General features: G+C 51.2%; 1 protein-coding gene across 5 annotated transcripts; it reads right to left on the bottom strand.

Moving 5' to 3' along the window:
* Positions 1-472: 472 nt before the first annotated feature.
* Cdh16 (cadherin 16) lies at positions 473-10,228 on the bottom strand. Of its 5 annotated transcripts, none has more exons than XM_052166871.1 (17): positions 10,184-10,228; positions 9,842-9,931; positions 9,002-9,157; positions 8,792-8,930; positions 8,310-8,468; positions 6,595-6,791; positions 5,951-6,073; positions 5,629-5,779; positions 4,562-4,789; positions 4,403-4,479; positions 4,136-4,324; positions 3,814-4,055; positions 3,119-3,252; positions 2,291-2,533; positions 2,042-2,149; positions 1,218-1,334; positions 473-567 (listed from the first exon to the last, which is right to left on the bottom strand). In XM_052166871.1, exons 1-17 carry the CDS (start codon positions 10,226-10,228, stop codon positions 473-475), a joined length of 2,493 nt encoding a protein of 830 aa, XP_052022831.1. The 5 variants fall into 5 exon arrangements, with proteins under 5 accessions (XP_052022831.1, XP_052022832.1, XP_052022834.1 ...); XM_052166872.1 differs by having other exon boundaries at positions 2,291-2,467; XM_052166874.1 differs by having other exon boundaries at positions 2,291-2,416.
* Between the last annotated feature and the right edge of the window lie 2,570 nt (positions 10,229-12,798).

The following is a 12,798-nucleotide window of genomic DNA, read 5'->3' as shown; positions in this document are numbered from 1 at the left end:
CCTTGTCTTACCTTTATAGTTACCTTAGGGTTTGTGGCTGCTAGCCTCAGAGACCCACATTACATTGACCTCAAGTTCTTACCAGCACCCCAGATGATGTCCTGTGTCCTTCCTCACAAGGGAAGCCTACCCATCCCGCGGACCTAATTTGTATGGCAGGAGACGGGCCATGCGTGGAGCGGCAGATGTGCTCACATATGCGCACATGGATGTGCAGACACAGTACAGACATACTTTACAGGGTCCAGTCTAGCTCTCTGAGCCTTTATTATTGGACAAAGAGCTGCCATTTGGACCATTTCCCATGACCATCCCGTAAAGTGGGTGCTCAGGGTTTGGGGACATGCCTGGTCACTCCAACAAGGCGAAGGGCATTTACTCTCTCTCAGTCCCCTGTGTATCTTGGGTACTGGCCCCTCAGTGAGTTCAGATGGAGCCGGGGCCAACCTTCCAGCAGGGACTGCTGTGTAACTCACACCGCTGCCTTCAGGGGCACGCTGTCTGCTGGCTGATCCAGGTCCTTCCTTGCCAGGGCCAGGTGTGTGAAGACCAGGGTGAGAATAAAGCCTGCGGTGTGAGAAGAACAGGCAAGCCCTTAGAAAGGGTGATCTGAAGGGCACCTCGCTAAACCTCTCGACAGACAGTGTTGTTGGTTTTATATGACATTTTCTAGACAGTGTCCCCAAGCTGTGCTGAGTATGTATTTTAGTGTCTGATGGAATCTGTTCTGCTCTTACCTCAACAAGATCAAAGCTTATCCCAGCCTCCCAAGCCCTGTTAAGCCTCCTTTCTCAGGAGGCTGAGGCAGAAAGAGGCTAAATTCAAGGCCTGCCTAGGCTACAGTGAGTTCCAGACCAGCTGGGGGCAACTTAGTGATACACTGTTTAATATATATATATATATACACACACACACACATATATATATATACACACACACACACACATATACATATATATATACACATATATAATATACATATATATGTATATTATATATTTAAAGGTCTGGTCAAATAGGTAAAGGCCCAGTAGTCTCTCTCCTCCCTCTCACACACATTTTCTCTAGGGTCAGATCTGGGAGTTCATAGGAGAGCCAGTGAGCTGTTCACATGGATCTCCAAGAGAAAGATACTTCACAGCCTTGTACTAGAACCAGCAAAGAAAATAATCATCAAAGAGCAAATTCCTCAGGATGAAGACATAAAAGCTCATTACCTATCGCTGCCAGGGTACCCAAGAGGACACCCACCGCTGAGAGCTTCGTGGGCATTCCCTCCATGCGACCCACCTTGCGCATGCACTGACCCTCTACATTGCAGCGACACACGATGACTAGGTAGAGAAAGAAAACAAGGGTATTAGGGAAGGTTCGCAGCAGCTCGGAGCCTCCCGTCTGGAAAACTGACTGATATGTATTGTCCTGGCTGGGTTTGTGTCAACTTGACACAAGCTGGAGTTATCACAGAGAGAGGAGCCTTCCTTGAGGAAATGCCTCCATGAGATCCAGCTGTGGAGCATTTTCTCAATTAGGGATCAAAGGGGAGGGCCTAACCTAATGTGGGAAGGGCCACTCCTGGGCTGGCAGTCTTAGGTAGAAAGTAAGCTGAGCAAGCCAGGGGAAACAAGCCAGTAAGTAACATCCCTCCATGACCTCTGCAGCAGCTCCTGCTTCCTGACCTGTTTGAGTTCCAGTCCTGACTTCCTTTGGTGATGAACAGCAGTGTGGAAATGTAAGCTGAGTAAACCCTTTCCTCCCCAGCTTGCTTCTTGGTCATGGTGTTTGTGCAGGGATAGAAACCCTGACTAAGACTATGTAGGTGTGTGTGTGTGTGTGTGTGTGTGAAGGTGATCATTCCTCTGTGTGTGTGTCAGGATAGTTGTTCAGCCCAGGTCAGCAGGTCAGATGAGCATACATGCATAGGAGTGTGCTGGCTATTCGAGAGGACATTGTCTATACCCAGGCTCTGTCCCCCGTATCCTGATGGCTCCCGCATAAATTAAAGATGCCAACTTTGGCTGTACCCAAGCCCCAACCTTACCTTCGACCTGGAGTTGCCACATATGGGTATCATGGTGGACAACCACAGGTACCAGGTATTCACCAGGCTCTACCCAATGCAATGCCAAGGTGAGGTAGGCGTGGGAATCTGTTGGGTTGCAGAAAATGATTCGGGTCATTAGCCTGGATAGGCATCACCCAAGCTGCTCCCCTATTTCTAACCCTTCTCCATCTCACATCCAAGTGAACTCACCCTTTCACAGCCTCATTTCCATCCCCTGCCACGTACCATTGAGAGGCTGGAGGCGCCAATCTCGCTGCACAGTGGGATTGGGACCAAGAGCAAAGCTGTAGGGACCATTCCTGTTGGCCAGGTCAGGGTCTTCACTGACCCCACTCACAACCACACCATAGTCTTGGCGGGGTGTACAGAGGTGTCGGCTGGGTCCAGAGGCCAGAGTCAATGCTGGGACAGGAGAGGCCTTCAGGAAGTGGACCACAACGGTGGCAGAAGTGCTCAGCCCTGGCTCAGCTGCATTATGGGAGGTGAGGGTAAGCTCCTGAGATCCTGGGCTGGTCTCCACACACCCCACACAGCCCATCCGTCTCACTCTGCTTCCCCTCATACTCCGGCACCCCAACTCTCCTTTCCACCCAGTCTCTTCTGCATCAGTTCTTTCATCCCTGAATCATTTGAACAACTACCAGAGTCACCTGTATCTTTCTGGATGTGAAATCTGTCTCATTGTTTATGCTACCACCCAGACACTCCCTGGCTACTGACTTCCATGAATCTCCTGAAGTACCCTTTCCCACTTGCCTTCCCAAGGCCAGCTGTTGATCTTATTAAGGTGCCATCTGAGGTCTCCCTCACCTGATTACCAGTGTTCCACTTGGCCCATCTCTTAGCGTTCCTGCCTCAGACACAGCTCCTGGCCCTCCTTCTACCTTCCTAATCTAGTGTTCATTGCCACGTCTGTCCCCGCAGTTGGTAGCCGAGAAACCCAGGGGACAGTGTTGGGGAATTATAAGTGTCAACTTGAAGGATGGTTTTCATGTAAAGGTTTCCAGTGGAGTTGCAGTCCCCTGAGAAGACTCCATTGCTGCATGATCATACCTGTGTCTTGGGCCTTCACAAGCACTGTGTATGTGTCTCCAGGCTGGGCACCCTGCAGGGACTGGGCTGTGTGTACCTCCCCAGATACCTCCTTAATGCAGAGCCAGCCCTCTGAGTCATTGACCAGGGAGAACCTGAGGCCCAAAGAAGAAGGTGTGTTTGGGGAAACACTGAACATTATACAGGGTGCTGCCCAGAAACCCCCAGGATGTTGCGCTGCATACTCAACTCCTGCATTGTTTCTGTGATTCAGAGACAACACCAGTGCTGATGAGCCCAGCTGCCCAGATTTAGAATTTGTTGGTGATAGGGTGTTTGAACTGACTATAGGTGGGGGGAGGGATTATCAGAACATGTGGTTGGGGGTGGGGCGGGACAGCATCTGGACCAACTTCACTAGTTCCAGAGCATCCTGCCAAGAAGTCTGGAGGGCAAAGACCCAGATATGGTTTCAGTCTGGGTGGTGGTGCTCCTGTAAGAAGGACTAAGTGGAGCTCCCCTGGGCTCTAAACATACCTCCTCCATGCCTGCCTACTCCATCCAGCGCTGACCCTCCAGGAGTCAGAGCCTTGGCACTGGCTCTGTTGAGGAATGCTTTAGGCTGTATACAAAATGAGTTTCTCTGGGAGTGTTGAAGTCATCCTTGGGAAGCATGGAAAGCCCAGGCTAGGCAAGTGGCAGGGTGTTTGGCTCACCTGAGAGTTCTGCTCATAGTGTCTGAGGGTTGGATGGTCAGCAGGAGGGAGCCAGCTGGAGTGCTGACTGGGATGCTGGTCTCATAGCTCTCTTGGTCCAATGTGAGGGGGGGTATCACCCTCTCCACCAGTATAGTCACCGTGGCTGTGGCTGCAGGGCCTGGGCCTGGGCCCACCAGTTCCTCTACGCTCCGCACCACCACCACCACCTTGTGATCAGGAGCTGCTTCGTAGCTGAGGCTCTGAAACCAGCAAGTTCTGGGTCACTGTGTGTGTCGGGGTGGCACACTTGTGACCCTTCCCCACCTGTCCACATCCTAACCTTCTGGAGTCTGAGCTGGACACGGTCAGAGTCCGGCTCCCAGGACAGGTCAAAGATTCCTTCTGGGTCTCCTTCTTCGATGGCAAAGTCCATAAGGCAGAAGGCAGGCTCCAGGTCAGCATCAGTGGCCATGAGTGTGGCCACCAGAGCCCCAGGCTCTGTGTCCTCCGGAAGACTCACAGGCCCAATCTGGAAAGACAGAGATGCTTGAGAAACACTACCAGTCCCCTTCCAGCGATCTCCATACCTCAGAGGGTATCATCTTACCTGGGTACTGATGAACTCAGGGGCGTGGTTGTTGATGTCTGTGACCATGACTGCCACCTCGCAGGTGCTGCTGAGGCCTGTTGGAGGGGAGGGATTGTTGGTGAGGTCCCAGTAGGCAGAGGGGCAGGGGCCAAGGTCACCTGCCATCAGGGTACTTACCACCCTCTGATCCTGCTAAGTCAACAGCCAGCACCTGAAGCAGGATATTCTGGCCAGCGTGCAGTGGGGCCGTTCCCAGTGTGACACTGCCTGAGGTGGAATCTAACTCGAAGGCTTTGTTTTCAGCCCCCTCTTCGGGCTCAGGGCTCAACAACTGATACACAATGTGGGAATTGGGTGTTCCGGGGGCATCCAAATCCTCTGCCGAGAGCCTGGCCACTTCAGTTCCTGGAAGACAACATTCCCACCCACTTCCTGGTGTGTGTGTGTGTGTTTCTGTGTGTTTGGTGTGTGGTATGTCTGTATGTATGTGTATGTGCCTGTGTTTATGTGTGTGTTTGTGTGTGGTGTGTGTACATGTTGTCTGTGTGGTGTGTGTGCATGCATGTGCATATGTGTGTGGTGTTTGTGTGTATGTGGTATGTGTGCACATATGGTATGTATATGGTGTGTTTGTGTGTGTTTGGTGTGGTGTGTGTGTGTGGTGTTTTTGTGTATGTGGTGTATATGTGTATGCACATATGGTGTGTGTGTGGTGTGTTTGTGTGTGTTTGGTGTGTGGTATATATTTATGTCTATGTTTGTATGTGTTTGGTGTGTGGTGTGTGTGTATGTGTGTGTGTGTGGTGTGTGGTATGTGTGTGGTGTGTACATGTTGTGATGTGCATGTGCATATGTGTATGTGGTGTGTGTACATGTGTGTGTGGTGTGTGTGCATGCATGTGTGTGCATATGCATATGTGTGTGGTGTGTACATGTTGTATGTGTGTGCATGTACATGCATGTACGCATGAGTGAGTGTGTGTGTGTGGTATTTGGCTTTGATATAGAATTATGAAGCTAGACCTATCCCAAAGAATCCAGGTGGATGGTTTCTAGGAGTTCCACCTAGATTCTGAGCTCGGACTCGGAGCTGGTACTGCAGTGGGCAGTGGGGAGATTCAGATTGACTGCAGCCTGGCGTGGATTCAAGTCCCTTCTGGTGGCCAGCTCCATTCTTCTGGGGGTGTCTTCACTGTTTCTAGGAGTTCCACCCTTCCCGGCTCCTGACAAGGCCCATAACCCACCTGGGGGGCTGAGCTCAGGGATGCTGACTGTGGGGTCATGTGGGGAGCAGACAGGTGCGTTGTCATTTTCATCCGTCACCACCACCTGGACCTCCAGGGGTTCTGCGTAGTCCTCACCGCGGGAATTCTGAGCTCGGACTCGGAGCTGGTACTGCAGTGGGCAGTGGGGAGCTTCAGATTGGGCCAAGGCTGACTGCAGCCTGGTGTGGATTCAAGTCCCTTCTGGTGGCCAGCCCCATTCTTCTGGGGGTGTCTTCACTGTTTCTGCATGTGTGTGGGATGTGTCAGAGCACCCTGAAATCTGCCCTGGGCCTCACCTCACCTCAGCCTGGGCCTCGCGGTCCAGCTCCATGGTCACGTGAATGCTCCCCTCCGTATCCACATCGAAGGGTCCTGGAGGCTGGCTCTCCAGCTGATAATGCACATCCGTGCCACTCCAGTGCACCTGTGGAGGATGCAGGTTGAAAGTGCTCTAGGCTGAGAGGCAGGAAGGCTGTATGTCAGTCCTTATTACTGCTTCCCAGGCAAGAAGCCTGGACCCTAAGAGTGCGTGGTTTGCTCCTTATGACAGCCTTGCTCTGGTCCAAGCCTGGACCTTGCCAAAGTGCCTAAGTGACCAAGTTATTTTCTTTCCTGCTTTCTGGGCCTGACCTCAAGGCATTGCTAGAAAAGGCCAGGGACATTTCTGGCCTTGGGTGACAATCCCCACGGCAGTGAATATTGGCAGCTGTTTTCCCCGAGGAAGCCCTAGGCAAGCTGGGGATGTCAGAACAGACCCACGCTGCCAGAAGACAGCAGGTGATGGACTGCATGTTTGCTCCCCAGGGCCTGACTGCCCACTTGATAGTGGGACATGGATGAAGGAGTGGGGGGGGGTCACGTTGAGTCCTGGACATTTCTCCGAAAGGTCTGTTGTGCCTCAGGCCCAGCTGTGCTGGCCACGGGGTAACTTTAGTCATTTCTCACCTGGGCAATGCGGTGTGGGTATGCAACTCTGAGATTCTCTGCCAGGTGAACAGGCTCTAGGGGTGCCCAGCTGTTCTCTACGATGGAGATCTCCACAGTCGCGATAGCCTGGTGGCCTGAAGGCTGGTCACCCATGTCCTTGACCTGCACCAGTAGCTGATACGTCTCTTCACGGGCCTGGTCTAGGCTGGTGCTTCCTAGAAGTGATAGAAAGCAATCTGAGTGTGGACCCAGGGGGCAGGGCCCAAAGCATCTTCAGTCAGTGCCAGACAGAAAGCCAAGCGTATTACAGTGCTTAAAAGACTTTGAGGGGAGGGAACTGGAGAGATGGTTCAGAGGCTATGAGCATTGACTGCTTTTCCAGGGAACCCGTGCTATATTCCCAGCACCACATGGCAGCTGACAATTGTCGGTAACTAAAGTTCCAAGGGACCTGATGCCCTCTTCTGGCCTCTACTGGCATCAGGCATGCATATGACACACACACACACACACACACACACACACACATATACAGGCAAAATACCCACACATATAATATCTATCTATCTATCTATCTACCTATCTACTATCTATCTCTAACTATCCCTATCTATCTATCTATCTATCTAATCTAATCTAATCTAATCTATCGATCTACCTATCTTCCCCTTCTCTCTATCTCTCTCTATAGATATATACACAATATTTTTTAAAGACTCACCCACAAAATACCTAAAGAAAAAAAAAAGACTCAAAAAGAAAACAGGCAGTGGTGGCGTATGCCTTTGATTCCAGCACTTGGGAGGCAGTGGCCTCTATGAGTTTGAGGCCAGCCAGTCTGGTCTACAGAGCTAGTTCCAGGAAAGCCAGGATTACTCAAAGAAAACTTGTCTGGAAGAACAACAATAACAAAAAAAGAACCCTCAAAAAGATAAAAAGAAAGAAAATACTAAGGGATGAGATACAGTTGTTTTTTTTTTAAAGATATATTTTATTATTTATTTATGTGTATGTGTGTCTGCATAAGTCCAAGGACCAGCAAAGGCCAGCAGAGGGCATTCAATTCCCAGGAACTGGAGTTGCAGATGGATTATGAAATGGCACCTGGGTGTTGAGAACCAAACTCAGAGCCCCTGTAAGAGCAACCAGAGCTCTTAACCACAGAGCCGTCTCTCTCACCGCCATTCGAGCACCCAGCTAGTACTTGACTGCCATTTCCCTTCCATAGCAAAAGGCTGATGGACTGGTGAGGTGGCTGGATGACCAGGGTCGGGAGGAGGGCAGATAGGTAGGTGTTAGGCAGAGGGACTTGCTGATGGACCGGGTGGAGTGTCTGTAGGATAGGAGACCATATAGATGAGCAAGTGCTGGACACATGGGCTGTGCAGGTCGTTTAGGGGCTAGAGGAGTGCAAAGGGGGCTGGCTGGGTTGAGGTATAAGTTACTTTTTCTTTTATCCCTAGCTTGTACCTCTGACCAAACTCCCAGAAGAAGATCTAACTTGATACGGTGCCGGGGGCATCCTAACCCCAGCTCCCTTATGCATTCGCATCTGGTCCCTGTTGATCCCATCTTTAACCTTGCCGTGCATAACCCAGCCTTGGGTAACTCTGCCTACAATGCCCTTTTCTCTTTCATCTCGGCTCCAACCCGCCCATCCCTTATAGCTCAGAGGCCCCTTCTGCAGCATCCCATGACCCACCCTCCCTCCACCAAACCGAGTTCGTGCTTACCGCTGGGACTAAGGGTCAGCGTCCCTAGTTGAGGGTCCAGCTGGAACATATCTGGTAAAGGCTGAGCTGGGGACTGGCTCAGAATGTGGAAGCGAAGGTCCGAGTTAGCTGTGCCTGGTGCATCCCCATCAGAAGCCTCAAGCAAGAGAAAGGGGACACCTGGGGGTGGGGACACACTGTAAGGGACGGTAGGGACAGAGGGGTCTTCTGTATCTCCCTTTCTCTTCTCAGAGCTGCTTCTGTGTTCATTTCTGTATCAGAGTTCTGGAGGCGAGCCTGTTTTTCATCCCAGTGCACAAATGAGCAAATCGAGACCCAAACCAGATGGAACCATTAATGGAGTTGGAGGGTACAGAATGGGACAAACTTGGGGGACAGCTAGAATCCTGCAGATTTGTCACCGGCACCTTGTCTCTCTATTGCCTGATGTCTCATTGATGTTTACCTGTCTTCACCACATATCGGTAACCCATGTCACTCACCAGGCCTGGTGCCCTGGCTCAGCTGAGCTCTGTAGATGGCCTGAGAGAATTGGGGTACCTGGTCATTCTCATCTTTCACATGCACAATCACAAGCTGTGGACCCCACAAGACATGTCCATCCTCAGACTCCAAGGTGACCTGGAAGGAAAGGGAAGTTGGCCCCCTAGCTCTGTCTTGCCTGCTGGCCCCCACTCCTCACTCTGTCATACCTGTAGTTGGTACTCTGCCTTTTCCTCCCGGTCCAGGGCCCTCATTGTCATCAGAAAGCCTGAATCTGGATCCACAACAAAGGTGTTTTGAGCTCCTGTGCCTGAGTCTCCTGATAGGACAATCTGGCCTCCATCCTTCTCCACAGGTAGTGGCAACTGGTGGAAGAAAACCCATTGAGCAGGGTTAGACTCAATGGTTTCTCAGGGCTTATATGAACATCCTGCATGTCATGTATTTACCTTATGATCTGTAACAGTGGCAAAATTACAGTTATGAAGTAGCAAAATCATTTTTATGGCTGGGGGTCACCACAACATGAGGAACTGTATTAAATAGGGTTGCAGCACTAGGAACCACTGGACTAGGGGATGCTACAGGTTCCATATTAAATGTGGGGAAACTGAGTCTCAGAAGGAACTGGCACTTGCATGCAATCTCAAATCTGGCAAGTAACTCTTCAAAGGGGGAACTTTCCCCCCTAGTTCCTGACCCTCCCCCATGCTCCCTGACATCCTCTGTCCAAAACCAGAACCTCCCCAACAACATTACTTGTGCTTTTTAGGCAAGGTCTCACGATGCGGCCCAGGCTGGCGCCAAACTCTTCGTCCTCTCCAGTGCTAGGATCACAGGCACCTGCTGCCACACCAGGCGCCACCCTTTCTGTTCTTGAACTCAAAGCTCAGCTCTTCTCTGTGTCTAAAGGCTTGTTAGCTGCTTACACTAACCCATGCACGGTCTAGGAAGCAAGACTCAAAGGAGATCCAAAGCAGGAAAGAGAACTGGACAGAGAAGCCGGAGAAGCGTGATATTGGGGTAAAGGTGTGCTACCCCACACTCACCTTGAGTATGTAAAAAGGGAAATTTCCACGATAGTTTTCAGGGACTTCTGTATGCAGGCTTTCTGCAGGCTGGGTCTCAGTGGCAAAAGCCTGTGGGGGGAATTCTCATCTTGTTCCTCAGACACTGGCAGGAAGAGGGAGTTACTGCTCCTTCCCCCTGATCTTGGTCCATCCTGCCCCTGGTCTTAGGCTCCCCGCTTCCACAGCAGGCCCATAGCTATGACTTTGAACTCACAACTCCCATACTACTTTTGCGGCGTTGTCATGAGTCTAGTGTGATTGGGGACAAGGGTGCTAACCCCCAGGTTTGAGATCTGAGGGGAGAGACAGGGCCCAGCTTACCTGAATAACAGAGAGGCAAAGTAGCCACAGCCAGGCAGAAATCATGGTCAAGGCAGGCCTGAGGGACATGGGAATGAGAATCTAGCCAGAGGGCAGGAAGGAGGGTTCGATCCTGTATATACAGCCAGAGGGACCGCACCATGGACTAGTCGCCTCTTCTCCCTGCAATGGCCTGTGGTTCTCTGCTGCAAATGTTCAGCATCTCAGTCAGACCAAGTGAGGCCCCACTATCCTGCTTCTTCCATCTTGCTCTTATAAACAGCGCCATAGAAGTTTTCACTTCCAAACCCCTTTCTTCTTTCTACCATATCCCCCCACCCCACCCCCAATGAGCTCCCAGACTCGCAAAGTCCATCAGTCACAGGAATTAGAAGCTGGACAGACAGCTATCACTTCCTGCAGTTGTTCCGGGCTTCAGGTAAGGCCTGAATGGTGGGGCCTGACCAAGGTCACAGAGGACTTAAACACAAGAGGATTGCTTCAGCAACAGAGGACTTGTGGCTCAGGCCTTGGGGCCTATCCTGTTTCCCAGTGCCACCCTCCAGATACCAGACTGCCCCAAGGCAGGTGGAACTCTCTCCTTGGTTTATGCTTTGAGGACCTTGCAGGGAGTTAAAAATGTGTAATGTTAACACAAACACACATACACACACACACACATACACACACACACACACACACACACACACACACACACACACACACAAACAAGATGGATCCCTAAATATTCTAATCTTACCCAGATATCTGAAGGATAGGGCAGAGCCCCAACTCCCAACCTCAGCCCTACCCACCCAAGAGTTCTCAGGCACTCACCTACTGAAGCCCAAAGCCTCTCCCTTGGTCCAGTTTCCAAGAGAAAGGGATCCTTCCTTCAGGGAGCTCTGGCAAACTGCAAATTGGGCTTTGGTGGAGCAAGGCAAGGTGGACACTGGAGCAGGGAGAAGGTCTGGCCCTGCTCGCTCAGGAGTGGAAAATGCCACCGCTCCCAGCAGCGGGCCTAGTCCCCCCAAGTTACTTATTGACTTTGGAAAGCTAGGACTGCTCAGCGTCCGTGACTGCCAGCCCTAGGAGGTGGGCAGATCTTAATTTTTTTTTTCTTTCTTTCTTTCTTTTTTTTTTTTTTTTGTGGCTTCAGACTTGACCCCCACTTCTCCTCTGTGCAATGGCATCTGTAGCCAACTCTCTCCAGAAATTGTTCCTTGTGCCTGGAATGCTCTTCCCACCCTTCAACGGGTCAGTAAGTACATGCTTATGCTTTTTTTTTTTTTAAAGATCTATTTTTTTTTTTTTTTTTTTACTTGTATGAGTACACTGAAGCTGTCTCCATACACACACTAGAAGAGGGCATCAGATCCCATTACAGATGATTGTGAGCCACTGTGTGGGAACTGAACTCAGGACCTCTGGCAGAGCAGTCAGTGCTCTTAACCACTGAGCCATCTCTCTGGGCCCCACCTGTTTACGCTTTAGCCACAAGCACTAATAACCCCTTCTTCAGGAAAGCCCTTACACTCACAGGCTGGATTAGACTCCCGCATTCCATACCATAAACTGCCTCTACTGGTGCCCAGAAGACACCAGCTTGTCTCCCATTTATTAGCTTCAGAGTCCCTCTGGGTAGGACATGAACTTGTCCTGCCCCAAGTGTTCCCAAGCGGTTCATGGAGCTAAGGGAAGGACTGCGAGTGTAACCCAAAGGGCAAATGACCCCGAGTGTGTGTTAGGAGCTCTAGAACACTCACCAGTGAGATCAGTGGGTGGGAACAGAAGCCCAGAGGTACCTCGAAGCTCCCCTAGCCTCGCACTGTCTCCTGAACACAGACAAGGGTGAGGCTCTGACCTGTCTCATGTCTCTAAGCAGAAAAGAGAAGACAGAGCCTGTTCCCGTGACTTTGAGGGAGTCATAGGGCTGACCAGGGCCTCCTCCCCTCCCCCCATAAGGCCCGAAAAGCAAACCCAGCAGAAGGCTTGTTTGCTGGGAATCTCAGAGGAGGGTAGAGAGCATGAAGAGCCTGGTCTTCCTCCTCTCACTTTCCTCCCATGGTTTGGGGTCTCCCCTGACGACCTTGAGGACTTCTTGTGGTGTAACTGGTCAGCATTCAGATGGAAGCAGGCCAGGACAAGCTGAGTGCCTGTTTTAGGATCACTGAGGCACAACGTCTCCATTAGTGTTATATGGGGGCTGTTGAAGGAGGTCTCACACATACTGAGCGCCCACTAACCAGCTCCCAGAACTTCTCTGAGCAGGTACCGTTGTTATCCCACTCACACATTCTGAAAGGGGAACTGTCCCTTGTCCCACCCTGGAGTACAGAGAGGCTAAGCCGTTTGCCTAAGGCCTGGGTTCCTCTTCAGGTTTGGGGACCTTCCCATGCAGAGCAAGCTTTCCACATGCCTCAGTGTGTGTGTGTGTGTGTGTGTGTGTGTGTGTGTGTGTGTGTGCGTGCGCGCGCACGCGCGCGCACACACGCACACACACACATTAACACTGGCCAGGGAAGGCTGTGGGGGAGCATCAGAGGTTCCCTTTAACACACACACTGAGGAGCCTTCTTCTAACATCTTTTTGATATTGAATGAGGTGCACCAGGGTTCTAACTAGGTCTCAAGGG

This window comes from Apodemus sylvaticus, chromosome 21, assembly GCF_947179515.1.
Source record: "Apodemus sylvaticus chromosome 21, mApoSyl1.1, whole genome shotgun sequence".
NCBI classification, from domain to species: domain Eukaryota; kingdom Metazoa; phylum Chordata; class Mammalia; order Rodentia; family Muridae; genus Apodemus; species Apodemus sylvaticus.
This window is presented reverse-complemented; position numbering and strand designations above follow the sequence as displayed.

What these genes read in the sequence shown, in the direction of transcription:
- Cdh16 (XM_052166871.1), bottom strand. Translation starts at nt 10,228, where the DNA reads ATGATTTCTGCCTGGCTGTGGCTACTTTGCCTCTCTGTTATTCAG. An exon ending in TCCCTTTTTACATACTCAAG is followed by an intron (nt 9,158 to 9,841) that starts GTGAGTGTGGGG and finishes TTCTTCCACCAG; the next exon opens with TTGCCACTACCTGTGGAGAA. An exon ending in GGGTACCCTGGCAGCGATAG is followed by an intron (nt 568 to 1,217) that starts GTAATGAGCTTT and finishes CTCACACCGCAG; the next exon opens with GCTTTATTCTCACCCTGGTC.